The sequence below is a fragment of the Alexandromys fortis genome, unplaced genomic scaffold (genome assembly GCF_014885135.2).
Source record: "Alexandromys fortis isolate MF-2015 unplaced genomic scaffold, M_Fortis_MF-2015_v1.1 scaffold_8_1_9099942, whole genome shotgun sequence".
NCBI classification, from domain to species: domain Eukaryota; kingdom Metazoa; phylum Chordata; class Mammalia; order Rodentia; family Cricetidae; genus Alexandromys; species Alexandromys fortis.
This window is the reverse complement of record NW_026067898.1, coordinates 556176-574167: the sequence shown is the minus strand read 5'-3', so window position 1 is coordinate 574167 and position 17992 is coordinate 556176. Positions and strand designations below refer to the sequence as shown.

The window sequence follows — 17992 nt, the reverse complement described above, 5'->3', positions numbered from 1 at the left end:
TCACAGGGGCAGTTAACAAAGAGGGCAAACACAAACTGGGATCTAGTCCTGGGTTCTGCTCTTTAAAGCTTTTGTGGTGCGACTGTGTTCACCCAGGAGGCTGTGCCTTTTCCAGATAGGCCCAAAGCTGTGATTAGCTAGTTGTGCAGGGGATGTCTAAGTTACGCCTCCTTGCAGGGAAACGTGGAAGCTTTCTTTCATGGTGGCCACTTAGCTGAGCTGGTGGCCACCTCCAGACTTAGACTGTTCAGCAGCCAAACCCTTCAGGGCTGGTGGTTGCTGCTTTTCTTCGGCAAACTGGTGCCATCAGCACACACCCTCAACAGACAGGGTAGCTCAGAAACGGAAGCCTGGGCAGGATCAGAATGACCTTGAGGCGTAAGTGGGGTAAAGTCACCTGGCAAGTCCACACTGCAGAAAACCCTGGTGGCCTGAGATGGTTCTTCCTTGTCTAGCCTTCCAACCTTTAAACACAATTCTAAGTCCTACTTCCGCTTTTGAGGTCTTGAGGGGGGAAAAAAAACTTACAGGAGATAAAATAATAGAATTTTTTAATAAATTTTCCCCCAAACAACTTCTTTTGATCTTCACTACACAGGGGCCATGGTGGAGAGGAAACTCTCCGGGCACCCTAAAAAGTGTTCTGGGTAGACTTAGGAGAAAAGTTATTCCTCCGGGTGTCAGGAGGCTGAAGGAATCAGGACAAGCATGGTCCAGGAGCAGCCTGGGCCTTGCTGAGGCAACCCTCCCAAGGTCCGGGGGAGGAAGGGAGGCTCCCTGGGGAGCTTTCAAAGGCTCTGCTGGTGGAAGGTGCTCTGTAGACAAAAGCCCCTCCAGTCCACTGTGGGGCCCTGGAGAGAGGAGCGACGGCTGCCTGGGGTGCCCCGCCCCAGCCTTGGGATTGGGGAAAAAGAGTTAATGGCTAGAATCAGGATAAATCGGGCCGAGCCGCCTTATACCCCGTCTTAGGGGCTGCCATACGTAAGTCAGAACAGCCCAGAAGGCAAAAGAGACAGCGTGGTCCTCGGGAAGAAAAGGAGCGAGGGGGCCTGGGGAAGGCGCCGCAAAGGCCGGCCGCAAACAAGGGGCGAAGAGGATGGAGCCGCAGCTCGGTGGGGCAGAGAAGGGGTGCGGGGCGAAGGCCGTGGCCTCTTCCGTCTGAGCACCGCAGTCAGAGGTGATGGGGCGCTAGGAGCAAGAGGCAGAGCAGCGGGGTGCGCAGCCCGGCCGAGAGCGCGGGGCCACGCGAGTCCGCGGGCGCCTGGCACGCGGCCCCGGGACACGTCTGCTCGCCCCGCTGGTCCTCGCCGCCGTAGCCGCCCCAGTAGTCGTCCTCGGTGGGCGCGTCCCCACCCTGGCGCCCCCTCGAGTCCTCGGCGGGCAGGTCTCGGTAGAGCGTGGACGGGTCTGCGGGGGGCGCGCCTGCCTCGGCCACGCCGTACAGGTGGTTGGAGGAGCTGTTGCCGCGTGCGCGGCTGCCCGGGCGCGTGGGCGTGGGCGGCGGGCACGCCTGGAAGTCGGCCTCGCGCAGCGCGCGCAGGTCCCGGCCCTGGCGCTCGGGTGGGGTGGCGCAGGTCACGTCGGAGCTGGACACCCGCGCGCGCTGGAACCAGGCCCAGAGCGGCCGAGCGCGGCAGTCGCACGCCCAGGGGTTGGCGTTGAGCCGCAGGAACTCGAGCGCCGGCAGGTCGGCCAGCGCCTCTCCCGGCAGCGAGGCCAGGCTGTTGTTGAACAAGTAGAGGATGGTGAGGCGGCTGAGGCCGCGGAAGGCCGCGCGGTGCACGCCCTGCAGCCGGTTCCCGTGCAGCAGCAGCCGGTCCAGGTTGCCCAGGCCGCGGAACACGTGTTCCGTGAGCAGCCGCAGGCGGTTCCCGTGCAGGAAGAGGTGGCTCAGGTTAGCCAGGTCCGCGAACAAGTCATCCTGAGTGAGGCGGGGAGAGGGGGAGGGATGGAAACAGAAGAGAGAGGCCTGAGACAGGTTTGGGGACTCCGCTCCAGAACCTGGGGGGAGGGTAAGAAAGGCACAATGGCAGGCGGAGTACTGTGAATAGTGGAATGGGCTTCATTTCATGTTTTTGAGACAGGAGCTCATGCATTGCAGCGCTGGGACCACGAGAATCTTCTAAATTCCTGCCCGCACCTCTTGATTTCTGAGATTTCGGGTTTTATGCGGTGCTGGGGATCAAACTCAGGGTTTCAAACATGCTAGGCAACTCTTTATCAACTGATTCCGATGACTGAGTTTGAAGCGTGGATCATCTAATCTATTTCCTGTGGAAAAAGCTGTACAGTCGAGGGAGGTCAGTGGGTTCCTTTTGCCTGGGCCCCAAGGAACTGAGCCCAGCACAGCGCCAGACAAGAACTCTTCCCCTGAGCTACAGCCACATCTCCCTGCCTACATTTTTTTTTTTTGAGATAGAATCTCACCGAGTTGCCCAGACTGACTTTGAACTTACTGCAAACAGTGGATCTTCAACCAGCCATCCCATGTCTCAGCCTCTCAAGTAGCTTAGATTAGCTCTCAGCAACACAAAACCTAGTTATGTTAGTGGGCCTTTAGATTTACTTGTTTATTTAATCTCTCTCTCTCATGAGTGTGTGTGTGTGTGTGTGTGTGTGTGTGTACACGGCCTGTGGGAGCGATCCTCTCCTTCTGTCGTGTGGCTTGGAGATAACCATCTATCTGACAAGCTGTCTTTCCTGCCTTTCTAGGTGAATCTGCAGCCTGTCAAGAGGGCAGTCAACACAGGGACAATACCTTCCCCTCTGCCTGATTCTAAACTTCAGGGTGTATCCAACCCTTTCAGGTTTCAGGACCTCCCTAGTGTTTGCCATTCGGCAGGGGTGAGGTAGGCCGAGAACAAGTCTGCCTTTCCTGTGTTGATGATGAGGTTGCCTGAAGACTGTGTTTGGAGCTTGAGAGATTTTGGGTCTGTTGTGAGCTGTGCTATCAAGGAAGAGTCACTGTGTTTCTGTGCCTCAGTTTCTTCCTCTGTAAAAATGTGGCAATTAATAGGGTAGCATGTATGAAGATGCCTGGTATAGGCCAGGCAGTGGCAGTGCGACTCGGGGAAGCAGAGGCAGGCGGATTTCTTGAGTCTGAGGCCAGCCTGGTCTACAGAGTGAGTTTCAGGACAGCCAGGGCTACACAGAGAAACCCTGTCTTGGAAAAGGAGGAGGAGGAGGAGGAGAAGAAGCTTGGGATAAGGTTTCCACAAGGGCAGACAGACATGTGTGAATTAGCCATGTTTGTGAAGCTGGTCAAGTCCAGGTACCTCCTCGAAGCAGGCTTTCTCCTCTGTAACCTGAAAATGAGTGTTCCTAGCTCTCCAGTCTGTTCTGAGGACCAAGGAACAGAGTTCCCAGAAGGTTCATGGGGTGGAGTGCTGGGTACAATTCTTGCATATAGAGGCTTTGTTCAGGGGTGAGGCCCACAGGCTCAGGACTTAAAAGCATTGACATAAACCCCAGCTTTTCCTGTTTCCCTCCTGGTTAACCTCACACAGTCTCTGTTCCCTTAGTATATATATCTCCCCTTAGAAGGTTCTTAAATATTCAGAAGGTAGTGGCACACACCCTTAATCTCAGCACTTGGGGGGCAGAGGCAGGCGAATCTCTGTGAGTTCAAGGTCACACTGGTCTACAGAGCAAGTTCCAGGACAGCCAGGCTACACAGAGAAACCCTGTCTCAAAACTTCCCCCCTCCAAATGTTCTTAAATATACTAAAGGAAGGTTAGATGTTACAGTGCTGTTGAGGGTACAGCACCCGGTAGAGACATAGTCAGCCATCCATAATCCACGGTTGTCATGACAGCAGGGGCTCGTTTAGAATTCCATCCCATCCATTTTCCTCTAAGGGAGGGTTTCTTTGGGGACTGGAAGTTCCACCGAGGTCTGAGTTATTCAGGGGACCATTGTGTAGCGCTCCACACCCCAGACTTAGCACAAAGGCAGGAAAAGAAGTTGAAGTCCCTGATGCCCTGTCATTGTCCCTCCTATGGTGTGGGGGACAGGGCCTGTGAAGTCATGTTAGAACTGGCAGAACCTTGGGATTACGGCTCAGAAGGTAGGGTACAGCCATAGCGGGGTGCTCTGCATTTTAACCAGCGTACCAGAGAACGTTCAGTGGTCAGCTGGTGCGGGGCTGTAGTTCAGGTGTAGAGTTTGCCTATTCGTGTTAAAGGCCCTGAGTTGGATCACCCCCCCCCCCCACACACACATATGCAGTGTGGTTTGGGAGCTACTCAGTGTCCACCCATCAGAAGTGAAGGGTTAACTGTACAAAGAACCACACCCCCATTCCCAACACCCCACTGCCTCGCCTCCCTCCCCAAATGGCCCTGGTCAGCAGGTCCCAGGAGATGGGGTTAAGCAGGACAGGAGACCTGCGTTCACCCTGGCCTGTTCCCTAGCTCTGGTTCTCTCCCACGCCCCCAGTGCCTGGAGAGATGGTTCCCTTCCTCCTGCTACCTGGGCACCTGGTCGAAGGTCTCAGGAAGGGGAGTATGCGGAGTCCCCGCCCATATCCACAGCCTCCACCTTCCTGTGTTCCTGTGTGTTCGCACCTCTTCCCATATGCCTTCCGCCCTCTCCACTACAGGAACCGAGTCTGCCAAGAGCCCTTCTCTTGGCCACGTTGAGATCAGTCCTCAAGCTCCCTACTACCTCTGACACCAGCATAGCGCGCTCTCCACCCTCGGACGCCCCTACGCTGAATGCCTGCCTGCTCAGGTCCCTAGCTGACCTGCTCACCCCACAGCCTCAGCCCTGCTGTCCTGCCCAGAGCGTGCTCTGAGTCCTTCCGCTTAACCCTTTCCTTGGGGTTCCTCTTCCTAGAGTGTCAGCAGTAGTAGGACACACACAAAGATGTGTGGCTATATCAGTGTGGGGACGCAGGAGAGCGGCACTGGGGTTCTAGAGGGGATGACATTCCACAGCCCAACTTTGTATTCTAGCCGCTTCTCCTCTCTTTGGCTAAAAGTCTCGCTCCTCTGAGCATTAACCTTGGGGTCCATTCCCTTCCCCCACCCCACATTGTAGCCAAATCCCACGGCCACTTCCTGGGCTGCAGCTCTCAAATCCGGTCCTTCCTCTCTCCACCATTAAAACTTTTCTCTGTGCATTAATGAGCTCTTGACTTTCACAGTCCTGGCCCCTCCCCCATCACCTTCTCGCCCGCCCCCTCCCTCTGGGCTAGGAGCATCTGCTAAAGTCATCCCTCTCTTCCATTTCAAAAACCACATTTCCCTCGCCTCCCGCCTGGCCGGTTCGCAGCTCTCTGTATCCATTTGGAATCTAAATGCAGCATCCCCGAGCTCCTCAGCCTTGCTGAGAGCATCCTGCTCTTAACCTTGCCTTCCTCCTCCAGCCTTCCCGCCCCTGGCCTTGGTACCGATCTCATCAGCCTCCCAGCCCGTGCGACCTTGGACAGCTCCAGGCACCTCTCCGTGAAGTGACTCTGAGCTGCTGATCCTTTGATAATTTTGACTCAGTGAGCCTGGGAGCTGATCTCACTCATTCAGCAAAGCCGTTTCGTGTGTGCACTCTGCCTTGGGCACCCCCGCTCGCGGTGCTTGCCCATCCATGGCAGGTGTCACAATCATCGGCGTCAGCAGGTGATTTGCCAAGTTCCCATTGAATGCCAAGTCCTGTGTGGCACAGATCCTGATAGTATCTTAATCATCAACACTCCGAGGCGGATGCTGTGATCCTTCTCTCTCTGGAGACCAAGAGAGAGGGGCTCAGAGAAGGGAACCACTTGCTGAGGACCCAACAGCTAACATGGGCGTGAGCTCCAGCAGCAAGACTCCCAGCACCTGTGCTGCAGAGCCTAACAGGCCTGGGCCAGTTCTCCCCTGGCAGCTCCACAGCTGGTGAAGTCACCGCTGTCACTGACTCCCACCCAACTCCACATTCTTTCCCTTTAGTCCCCACAGCACCTCCTACCCTGAGCAACAGGCCACGGCGTCTCTCTCATAGGTGGGTCCCTGAGGCCACAGCAAATGAGAGAGGGCTTAGATTAGAACTCCGACCTGCCGGTAAACATGGAGTAAGCCACAGCTGTAACCAAGGGAGCGATGCCGCTTTACTGTCTGGCCCCCCTCCAGCAGAGCAGGGGTACTGTTTCCATTCAATTCGTTCACCCTGGAATCCCTGGCACCCTGCACGCTGCCTGGCATGCAGTAGGTGCTCAGTAAGGAGTCTGCTGGTGAATGAACCGGCCTGGCACAGCGCCTAGCCCTCAGCAGACATGCCATGAGAATCGCTACTGTTTTTATGTGCACCGGCCACAGCCTATCCGTGAGCCGCCTTCAGAGCTCCCCTCTGGGGCAGGCTGGGCTCCATCCTGGGTCACACCTGCTCCCCGAGGATCTCACCGAGCCACGTGTTTCCTCACCTGCGTGTGGCATCTCCTAGCCTAGTTCTATCAGACACCTCACAGACAGAGGCTGTGCTGTCTCTCTTCTCTATAAAGGGCCAGGTGTGAAGAGGCTTCCTTCCCAAGACACCCGATGTTGCCCAGGTCAAGATTGTTCAGAAAGAGTTGGTTTCTAGTTCAGAAGACCCTAAGCATCTCCTTGAGCTTAGGTGGCCCCAGGAACAGATTGCTGTCTGTGGCCTGAGGGTCAGGAGTTGTTTATTCACTTACTTGCTTTCAAGATAGGGTTTCTCTGTTGTCACGAGCCATTTCCCCCCTAAAAATCATTACAGGAACCATCACCCTGGGGAGTCTGCAGAGAACCCCACACCCATAATTATGTTCTATTGAGAGAACCTGCCCCACACCCAATTAACTTATCTGTTAGCGGAACGGGCCTCACATTCCACCTATCCAGGGAACCAGGTATGGCAACTTGTGACTTCTTGGCCTACCTGTCCGAATGTAACCTCTTGGCCTACGTGATGAACCTGGCCTACGTGACCGGGACCGTGCGGCGAGATCCTGTGCCCTGCCCACCAAGTCCTCACGCAGGGCTATATAAGCAGCAACCATGATCCTAATAAACGGAGGCTTTGACAAATCTGCTTAGCCTCATTCTTCTGTCCTAGCTCATTCCCTTCCAGGTAGCGCCCCTCCGAGACCCTGGAATAACTGATTGCAGGGTGGGTTACAAACCCCTAGACTGAGTAACCCACCCAAACGCAATCGACACTCTGTGTTGCCTTAGCTGTCCCGAAATTCTCGAACTCACAGAGATCCACCTGCCTCTACCTCCCCAGTGCTGGGATTAAAGGCGTGTACACCACCACTGCCTGGCAAAAGTAATTTATTAAACCCTAAGCGATGTACTCTACACATGAACTTACTAGCACCTCACAGTCTGTCTTTGTGGAAGGTATCGTTTTCATGGTTCCCCACTAGGAAGAGGAGATGGAGGCTTGGAGAGGGAGGCATCTTCCCTAAAGCTGAATGCTGAGTAGCTGTAGCTTCTACGTGTTGATAAGTGTTGGCATGCCTACGCAGAAGGACACCCACATCAGATAAGGAGATCAGGGTCTTAGGAGTAGTCACTGAAACAGAGTCAAGGCCAGCAAGTTGGCTCAGTAGGTAAAGGTGTCTGCCACTGTGGTGGTTTGAATGTAATTGGACTCCATGATCTCACAGGGAGCGGCACTACTAGGAGGTGTGACTTTGTTGGAGTGGGTATGGCCTTGTTGGAGGAAGTGTGTCACTGTGGGGTGGGCTTTGAGGTTGCCTATGCTCAGAATACTGCCCGGTGTCTCAGCTGACTTCCTGTTGCCTGCAAGATGTAGGCCTCTCAGCTACTACTCCAGGACCGTGTCTGCCTGCCTGTATGCCACCATGCTCCCTGCCGTGATGATAATGGACTGAACCTCTGACCTGTAAGCCAGCTACTCCAATTAAATGTCTTCCTTAACAGGAGTTGCTGTGGTCATGGTGTCTCTTCACAACAACAGAAAACTGAACTATGCCAGCCACCAAGCCTGACAACCTGGGTTCCTCAGTTGGGACACCCTCTGACATCCACGTGCATGCCACGGCACATGCATGTACACTCACCTCCCCCTATGAGTATGAAAAATATAATTTAAAAGTGAAAAGCAAAGGCCGAGCATCTTTAACCAGAAAATCTGAACATCCCCCCCCCACATCCAACTAAAATCCAAAACTCTCAGAGGTACAGCAACATGTCACCACAAGTGGGGAATTCCCCACCACGAAGTGTGTTTCACAGTCAGAATTATGAAGTAGTATGAAATTTCTTCAGGCTGTGAGTCCAGGTGTGTAGGAGACATGGATGAACTATGTGGACAAGCATGTAGGAGACGTGGATGAGCTATGTGGACAAGCGTGTAGGAGATGTGGGTGAGCTACATGCTTGGACTTGGATCCTGTCTCCACGATAACTTGTCATGTGGATGCAGATCTTCCAAAGTCTGAAACAAGCACACCTGATCCCCAACACTTCAGGTCAGGTGCTCAGCCTGCAGTAATCACGGTACTTCTATTCTGGAGTTGCGGCCTGCGCTCAATTCCCTTCATTTTAATACCAATGAACCTTATAGGCAGATAAACATCACTAAGGTGCCAACTTAGGGATGTGGAAAATAGTTTATCTAAAGCCACACAGAGATGCTGAGCAGCGCTTTTAAAACTGAACCCACAGGGGATGCGGCTCAGTTGGTAGAATGGTTGCCTAGCCTTCACCAAGACCAAGGTTCCTTCTGCAGCCCTGCACAAACCAGGCATGCTGGTACAGGTCTGTAATTCCAGCACTCAGGAATCAGGGGTGGGAGGGTTTACCAAGTTCAAGGCCAGGACTGGAGAGATGGCTCCGAGGTTAAGAGCACTGGCTGCTCTTCTAGGACCTGGGTTTGATTCCTCAGCACCCACATGGCCACTCAGAACCACAGGTAACTAACCTCAGCTCCAGGGAATCTGGCTTTTTCTTATGGCCTCAATGGGCACTGATGTACGTGTAGGCAAACACCCATACATATATAAATAAATGTAAAACAGCAACAAACCGACGGCAAACCAGCAAGCACGCTAGCCCAAACCCCTAGCCCACTCAGTTGTATTTCAGGGTACGAGTCCTCTAAGGTATGGTCATACTGGGCAGATCAAGTGTCAGCTTCTACTTGGCTGTGGAGTCTCAGTCAGTTCCATTCTGAGTCCCTTCTTAGCCTTATCTGTCCCTGCTGCCAGGGGCTCAGCTTGGTGGGGAGCCCAGTCAGCCCCCAACCACAGGGACTTTGGTCCCACAAATCCTTAGGTTCTCCAGTGTGCATGTTGTGGTGAAAACCCCCACCTCCAGACGCCTGTACGCTTGCAAGGGAGAGGCAGAGTGCCCGCTGTAACCATGTGGCTCTCGGCAACTTTAGGAAGAAGAGAAATGGGAGGTGTGTGTTGGATCCTATCCATGGGCTCACAATAATCCTTAGAGCTGACCCAGATTTCTAAGATGAAGTTCAAGCTGGGGCACTTCACTGAGACCAGTGTTAAATAAAGTTCATTTTAAAACACACGGCATTTTAACGAGCATTTATATGGCCCTTATATATGCCAAGCACTATTCTAAGTGGACACTACAAATTATTCATGCATTTAGTGTTTACAAAATCCCTGGGCAACGGATGCTCACGTTACTCCCACTTCATAGAGAGGAAAACTGAGGCCCATGTTTGACCATGCCACACGCTTGCACACAGTAGTGTTGATGTCTGTAAAGTGCTTTGCCTCGGGCCCGATACAATGTGCACTTACTATGTGTCTGCTGGATTGGTCACCATCATTCAGCAATAATAAGACATATCATGCTGGTCACTATGCCTTTTCCTGCCCCCTCTCCATCTGAACACCGTTTCCAAGGTTGCTGTCCTTCCAGAACGGCTTTCCATGGATTCTCAACACATTGATAAACTATCAGTGCTATTGCTATTGTCAGGAACGTCGGCTGGGACTGATTTTCCAATCCACAGACGGAGGACCTGTGGGTACCAAGGCCTGGATAAAGAGAAGGTCCTCTGAGCTCAAGTGGGGGAGTGTCCCCCCTAGCCAGAGGCTGTGCTGCTAGGGGACATGTCCTTCTGAGGGGTTGTTTGTGAGGGTGTGTGACTACTTCCCAGAGAAAGGAGACATGAGGGTTTGACTGCCAGACAGTGAGCATAACGACAATAATAAATAATAATTAGATCAATAATAATAACAGTAAATAACAATTATTCTATTCCTTCCATTTCTCTTTCTCCAGAGCCTCCATTTTCCAGCTGTGTAACAGGGTTTTACCTGAGACAACAGGCTTGAGGACTGGGATCTACAGAGGGCAAGGCTTTCCCTTCTGTTACTACCCAGCCATCAGAGGAGAGTGTGACTTCAGGAGACAAGCCCCTCCCTGGCAATGACTCCACCCTTTGTCCAGCTTGCCTGGGAAGTGGGAGGACGTGGGGGTGGATGGGAAAAGATCATGCGAAGCCCTTTGGGCTGCGGCTCTCGGGGAAAGGAGAGCTACACAGACATTGTGGGGTGTGCTGAGTGGGTGCGTGAAGGGAGACAGACAGAAGAGGCAGAGGGAGACATATGGGAGGCACGTCAAGAGACAGGCGGGGCAAATGGGGGTTACAGAGAGAGGTACAGAGAGAGGGGCGAGTGGGGTTACTGATGGGGTGGACGGACACGGAGAAAGGCGACAGAGACACGGGTAGATGGACGTGGCTAGGCAGGTCCAGAGAGAGAGAGAGAGAGGTGGAAGAGGCCCAGGGAGGTGGTTGGCTCACCTGTAGGTGGAGCAGACTGTTCTCCTGGAGGTAGAGGTACTGTAGGCTGACCAGGCCTCGGAAAATGTTGCCAGGCAGGCTGCTCAGCTGGCAGCGGTACAGGTGTAGCGACTGCAGGCGCTCCAGGCCCTGGAAGGTGTCGGGCTCCAGGGAGCGAAGGTGCCGGTTGTCACCGAGGTCCAGTTCCTCTAGGGCCTGCAGGTGGCGGAAGGTGCCGGGGTAGATGGTGGAGAGATTGTTGGAGAAGAGCCACAGGGTGAGCAGGTTGGGCCCGAAGGTGCCTGGCCGCAGGGAGCGGATGAGGTTGTTCTGCAGGAAGAGTCGCTGTGTGCTGGGTGGTAGGGACAGCGGCACCGAGGAGAAGTTGTTGGCCTGGCAGCTCACGGTGGGCGGGGATGAGTAGCAGGTGCAGAGCATAGGGCAGCTGGGAGTCACTGGAGGGAAGGCCAGGAGTGTCAGGAGTAGGCAGGCTGAGGCAGGACCTGTGGGAGAGCACAGGGGAGGCTCACCGGGTGCTTGGTCAGGGGTCTAGATGCAGCTTAACAGGCTCAAGAGGCTGAGTGGCCTCCCATCACTCTCCAGCCCCCTTTGAAGTGTGCAAACCTCATTTTCTTTTTCTTTCTTTCCTTTTCCTCTGTGTGTGTGTGTGTGTGTGTGTGTGTGTGTGTGAGAGAGAGAGAGAGAGAGAGAGAGAGAGAGAGAGAGAGAGAGAGTGTGAGGGGGGGTCTCATGTAACCTAGGTTGCCCTCAAACTTAGTGTTTACCTGAGGATGACCCTGAACTTCTGATCCTCCTGCCTCCACCTTCCCAGCTGAGATTACAGTGCTGTGCTCCATGCCTAGCTGATGCTGTGCCTGAGGCCAAACCCAGGCCCAGGGCTGTGCATGCTGGACCAGCGAGCACTCAGCCCATTCAGCTGCAAGCCCAGTCTTCAAATCTTTTGCGAGTTATAGTTTGTTAAGAATGGATGCCTGTGTTTCTCTACTGTATCGAAGAGTGAAGGCTCTCTCTCTCTCTCTCTCTCTCTCTCTCTCTCTCTCTCTCTCTCTCTCTCCTCCCTCTTTCTATTTCTCTTTTTCCAAGACAGGGTCTCTCTGTGTAACAGTCCTGGCTGTCCTGGAACTCTCTCTGTAGACCAGGCTGGCCTCGAACTTACAGAGATCCTTCTGCCTCTGCCTCCCAAGTGCTGGGAATAAAGGCCTGTGCTACCTGGTGGTGAGGGTAAGCTCAATGGAGCAGATAAAAGTGGAACCAGTTTTTGCCCACTTCCCTCTGTCAGGGCTCCCAGGGCTCTGAAGTTTCCTTGGGGAACTTTGCCTGGGACATGAGGAGGGCTTTGTAGACAGCACAGAGATGTGTCTAAAGTTGTTAGGGGAACAGGTGTCTTTCCTTTCCATCTGTTTCCATTGTTGTGTTTGACCTTGTTTAGAGTTAGGGTCAAAAGTCAAAGGGTCAGCGTTTCTTCTGCTTTGTGCTGAAGCAGGGCTGGGGACGGCTCTTCTCAGGGTGTTAAACTACAGCCCTGCCTTCTCTCCAGCAGATGCCAGCAGCACCCTGCCCCCAGTTATGACAATCAAAATGTCTCTAGACATTGCCAAATGTCCTCTGGGAGCAAAACCAGCCCACTCGAGAAAGCTAGACACTAACTTGAGGCTGTCTGTGACTAGAAGGTCTGTGGGTGTCCTGGTGACCCACACCCTCCCCCCTCTTCTCCCTGCAGGCCTTGGAAGAACCCTAGCCTTTTCCACCTGGGAAGCTGCTGGAGGGTGGGGCGGCAGAATCAACTCTCCACTCATTCAAAGTCTCCTTCAAAGCCTTTGTTTTTGCCAAAGTAACTGCTTGGGGTTTGGTTGTGGGCTAATCTTCTTAGGGTACAGACCAGAAAGCAGGTGCAGGGGACTAAGGTGCTGAGGATGGGTGCCTGTGTTTCCCTGCCCCACCAAGGAGCAAGGTGTAGGGATAAGTCCCTCCTACCTGCTTCCTCTGCTCCTCAATGCCCCAGATAGAGGTTCCTGTTGGTAGACCTTAGTTCTAGCAGGGTTTTCAGAAGGCCTGAGACTCCCTGGGAATCTTTGCCTGGGAAAGGTGAACCATTCCCTCAGCCAGGCAGTCAGAGGTGGGAAGGCCTGGTGGGAAGGCCTGGTTTGGGATGTCCCCATGGTTCAGGGAGTGGGTAGTTGAGAGGTGGGTAACTTTTAGTGCCAGATCTGTAAGGCTGCGTGCGAACCGAGGTTTGAATGCATCCTGACGTGGCTGTGTGTATGGAGGTGTGCCTGTGATCTGGTGGTGGGGGGGGTGGCAGCGTGAGACAGGTGCTCACTACTGAAGGTGCAGCGCCACCTGGTAGGCAACGTGTGTCAGGCATGCACCCCTGGGGAGCTCCACGCTGGTGCAGAGTGGAGTACCCTGGAGTCCGGGTGCTCCCCAGCTCTTCATTCGGGCGCTTCCCAAAACCACCCCAGCCCGCTCGTGTGTGTCCCTGGCCCCTCCTGCAGCGCGAGCGAGCGAGCAAGCAAGCGTGTGCTGGCGGTCCTCCGCGTGTGTGAGTGCCGGGCCCCGTGCGTGTGTAGGCTGAGTGTGATGTAATATTCAGTGACACAGCGCGGCTGTTCCATTCGTTCACACCACCTCCGCGTTTCTCGGTCCTTCTCACCCCTCCCCCGTGCGGCGGTTCACGATTACTTTTCTCCTCCTGAGTTTTTTCAGAGCCACGTGGGGTGGAGGAGCATGTCTCTCACCCTTGATCTTAACCAGGGAGGTGTGGGGTGTGGGAGTCCAGTGGTAGACCCTGGGTGGGCTTCCTGAGCACTGAGGACTGGAGCTCAGAACTGGAGATTTCGGAGCTGTGTAAATCCTACGGAGACGACAATTTGGATCTCCGAGAAGGCAAACAACTTACCCAAGGTCACCACTAAAGTGGTGCGGGACAAGGGCCAGAAAGAGACTGGCCTGGTGTCCAGCAGGGCATTCCTCTTCCTGTCACCCACTGAGCTCTGCCTCTCAAAGGATTTTACACCAAAGGAAGCCAAATCCTCCTCTGATCCCCTAATCCCACCCCCCTCCACAAGCTCACCAGAGTGTGAGCTGCACGGCTCTCAGCCTCCCCGCCCCCCCCCCCCCCAAGGATTACCAGGCTCTTCTACCAGCCTCCACGGCTGACTGACTACTTTCCCAGGATAGAGAGCGGAAAGGGCTACAAACCCAGAAGGCCACAGGTTCAGAGGGCTACTCCCTCGGCCTCAGGTCCCTTTCCAGGCTGAGGTCAAGCTCATCAAGGGGCTGGCAAGTTCCCCGTCCTTCTTGCCCCAACTTCCTGTTTGGCTCCTCACTCCTTCCAGTTCTCCCGCTCCTCTTTTCTCTGCCTGCCTCCCGGGCTGCCCCCTCCCGGCTACCCCCCTCCACGCTCCGCTTCCCCTCCGTCTCCGCGGTATTCCCTGCAGGCCCTTTGAGGAGGGACCCAGTGTGTGGTGGGGTGCTCCACGGCGGCTGCTGCGTAACAGTGACTCTGTTGCCATTTCTGGCCTTCACTGTCGCGCAAAGCAGCTGTAACCCAAGGAGCTTCATCCATAATTCAGGTTGTGGCTCTCTCACTGGAGGCAGGGGGAAGAGGGAGGGGGGCTCTAGGCTTCTCTGCCCCCAGGCTGGGCTGGAGTGGGCACTCCAGGCAGAGGCAAGGCAAGGCAGGGGGCTGGGAGAGCACCTTTCCCTCCCTCCCCTCTCCTCTACCCTGCTTCTTGTGTCATTTTTCTTTTTCCCACATCCCCCCTCCCCAGCCCCACTTTTCACACGCCTCTTCACAGCCACCTCCCCCCCCCCCCACCAGGACCACAGCTATTCTCTAGGCTCCCCTATGCACGTCCTGGGCAGGCACAGTGTGCCAGAGGTGGCCGGGGGGGGGGGGGATCCTCAACCACTCTAGAATAATCCACTGTGAGACAGAAAACATCACTGAGGACTGGAAAGCAGTGAAGTTGGCTTCTGGTTGGGTAGAGCCCTTTCTGTCCCTAGAATCCGGGCTTCTCCCCTCCCCTGCAGTGAAGGGAGAGGGAGGTCTTCTCTCCCTCACCCCCTGCTCATCCCTTCCTCTAAAGTCATGAGCAGTGTGTGGGGCCAGAGAAGGACTCCATCTGTTGTGGTGTGCTCACTGTACACCAACACTTACTCACTCGTGCACGCTGCCTTCTCTATCCAGAGACCCCCCCAACCTGTCGCGACCCCTGGGGAGAGCAATAGTACATAGGTCCCGACCTTTTTAGGAAGGGTGGGAGACTTCACTGTGCAGCCCAGTGTAACATGAGCTCCAGAGCAGCAGACACAGGCACTGGACGGCGGTCACAAGATGCACTCTGACTTTCCCCCCACCACACCCCCTGGATGTGAGCCTGTGTCTAGAGGCAGAGGGACTGCAGGTACTCTGTGCATATGCTCAGGCCTGGGACGCTCACAATGCGAGCAGTCTGGCTGTTCAGGGTCAAGGGTAAAAGGGGCCTCGGCTCTCGCTACAGATTTCCACTCCTGGGCTCCAGGCTCTGGTTATCCTAGAGCACAGCACAATTGGGAGTCAGAAGGAGGTGGCCTATGACCCCAGGCATAGCCACATGAGGCCACAGGAGGGAGCGGGAGAGAGCCACAACATGATATTGATCCTGGAAGGCTAAGGTAACCAGAGCCAAAAGGTTCCATTCACCAAAGAACCATGCTCAAGGCCCAAGGGCCGCCAGACCTTGGAATACCCAGGTTCTGAGATGAAGATCTCAGCCTGTGCCAACCGCTAGGCCAGAGGCTCCTGGGGATAAGAAACTTGAAGCGGTGTGTGTGTTGGGGGGAGTTCAAGGCAGGAACTAGACTGCACCATAGTGGGGCACAGATACCCCAGGAAAAGTCGACAGGCCTCTGGCTCTAGAAACAGGGTCAGGATTCCAAATACAAGCACCATCTCCACACTTGACACACTGCCTCCTGGGAAGAGCCAGGGGCCTGCCCAGCAGATGCTGAGGGGGCAGAGGCTGGGGGGGGGGGTGGCTTAGGAGTGGCATGGGGGCGATGGCATACCAGTGACGCAGGGGCCTGGGGAGGCACTGATGCAGGTGACTGGAAGGTTTGAAGCTGCTGCTTCACTCTGTCTGAAACAGCTTCTCACGCTGCCAGAATGTAACACCCCAAAATAAGCAGCCACTGTGGGGCGGCAGGATCCGACGTCGGGGCTTGAAGATATAAATGGCAGCCCAGGTGCCCACCCCGAGGAGGCTGCCACCTCCCCCCACTACAAAGTCCTTAGCCTCCTTCTCTTACAGCTGCCCCAGACCCTGAGCTCAAGGTCCCCTGGACTAGCCCACAGCCACTCCCCGAGAGAAGGGGTAGAACAGGCAGGCGCTTTGAGAATGGAGTGTTTCCCACGTGGAAGTGGTTACCAGGAGCCTCTTTGTCTCTTCCCTGAGCACCTCCTCGCTTCTCTTCTTTCTCCTTCTCTGGCTTCTGTTGACACCCCCAGCCTTCTCTAACCACTCTACCCTGTAGGGATCCGGATCGCCAATCCTGGTGACCGTTTCCCCCGTGTCTGACCCTTCCATCTATCCTCTATCACCAGCTTCCGCTGGCTTCTAGTCTTCCCATCCCCTTTCCAGTCCAGTCTCGCGGAGGCCCCATCCTCACCCTTCCGGTTATCTCCCCGGCCCCCCCCCCCCGCGCCCCACTAGCTTTCCATCTTAGTCTTTACATTTTTCTCCTGAACTGGTCCCCTTCTCCTCTCTTTTTCTTGGTCTTCCCCTGGACCCTGGTTTCCTCTAAGCTTTTCCTGTCGTCTAACCTTTATTGCTCCCCCCGCCCCTCCCCCATCCCGCCCCCACCTCCTCTTTCTCACCCCCCACCTCTCTAGACACTTTTCTCATCTTGACTCCCCTCCTCCCTCCGACCCCTACCCTCCCCGCCCCCAGTCTCCAGCCCACACCCTTGGCTGTCACTCAACGCACGGCACTAGCCTCCTTCTAGCCCCTCCATCTGTCCGATCAGGCACGGCCATGGGGAAATCGCACTCTCTGCCTCCTACCTTCCCAGATAGCCCCCTACCCACATGGCTTGTCTTCCCAGGTGACTGGAAAGTGCTGAGACACCGGGCACGAGGAGTTGCTGAGTCGGCGCTTCCCTAGCCGGCCCGAGTCCTCGGCGTCCCCCGGAGCAGGTGGAGCCGGGACAGCGGAACCCGAGCCTCTTTCTCCTCCTCCCAGCCTGCTCGCTCTGCCCTCCGCGTCGCCCCTTGGTCACGAGCTCCCCGCACACTCCCGCAGGCTCCAAGCCCAGTGCCCTCCTGCGGCTGGCAGCTATGGGGGCGGAGGCGCGGCTCCCGCGCTAAGCGGTTTTTTTTTTTTTTTTGCTCCCAGCCTACCCCACCCCCTTCACTGCCCCACCCTCACGCCCAAGGAGAGGGGAGCCCCTCTCTAGGGTCCTCCAGCCGGACGGTGTCCCTACCTTGCAGCAGGCGCCGGAGCCCGGGCAGCATCTTGTCTCGACGCTCGGGGGAAGGGGCAGCGGGGGGGAGCGCTCTCCCACTCGCCCCCTTATCCCGCCGGACAGACGGCGGGGACTCCGCGGGGCTCCGGAAGGACCCGAGGAGTCCCCGGGCTACGTTGCCGGGCTGCGGAGCTCTACCCTGCGCCCCCCGGACTGCGTGCCTCCGAAGGAGCCATCGGGCCCCGACGGGACGGGGCGGGGCACGACGGGGTAGAGAGGTCTGGGTTGGCCCTGGACACCTGGTGTCCGCGCCCCCTACGCAGGGCTGCCCCGCAGGGAGTCGGTTAGTCGGTCGGTCCGTGCACCCCGGCTGCTCTCCGAGGGAGAGTGGGGACAGCGAAGAAGCGCTCCCCCCCCCCCCATTCCCGCACTCGCTGGCTCCTCCCTCGCTTCCCGGCTTGCCGGTTTAACCCTTTGCTGGCTGCTGGGAGGCGGGAGTGGTTCTCCGTCTAGCCCACTCCTCTGGCCCCCTCCCAACCTTGGGAGACCCGGAAGGCTGTGTTCCCATATCCTCCGCGGCGCCATGCCTTTAGAGAAATCCCTTCTTGGTGTGTGTGTGTGCGCGCGCAGTAGTGTTAAGGAAACCCCCACCCCCGCCCCTATGGACTTGTCCGGGATTGGGGTTTCTTCTCCCAACTTTCCCAGAAAATACACGGTTTCTTGAGTAGTTTCCCGCTCAGCGCCCCTCCTCCTGCCCTGTCCCTTGAGATCGCAGTGTCCTCCTAGAAGAACTTCAAGATTTCA

General features: G+C 55.8%; 1 protein-coding gene across 1 annotated transcript; it reads right to left on the bottom strand.

Moving 5' to 3' along the window:
* Window positions 1–534: 534 nt before the first annotated feature.
* Rtn4rl2 (reticulon 4 receptor like 2) lies at window positions 535–17589 on the bottom strand. The gene is made up of 3 exons (XM_050120338.1): window positions 17207–17589; window positions 10742–11223; window positions 535–1921 (listed from the first exon to the last, which is right to left on the bottom strand). The coding sequence occupies exons 1-3, from the start codon at window positions 17235–17237 to the stop codon at window positions 1172–1174; spliced, it is 1263 nt and encodes a 420-aa protein (XP_049976295.1). The 5' UTR covers window positions 17238–17589; the 3' UTR covers window positions 535–1171.
* Window positions 17590–17992: the final 403 nt, after the last annotated feature.

What these genes read in the sequence shown, in the direction of transcription:
- Rtn4rl2 (XM_050120338.1), bottom strand. Translation starts at nt 17,237, where the DNA reads ATGCTGCCCGGGCTCCGGCGCCTGCTGCAAG. An exon ending in GCTCCGGCGCCTGCTGCAAG is followed by an intron (nt 11,224 to 17,206) that starts GTAGGGACACCG and finishes GCTCTCCCACAG; the next exon opens with GTCCTGCCTCAGCCTGCCTA. An exon ending in ACAGTCTGCTCCACCTACAG is followed by an intron (nt 1,922 to 10,741) that starts GTGAGCCAACCA and finishes CGCCTCACTCAG; the next exon opens with GATGACTTGTTCGCGGACCT.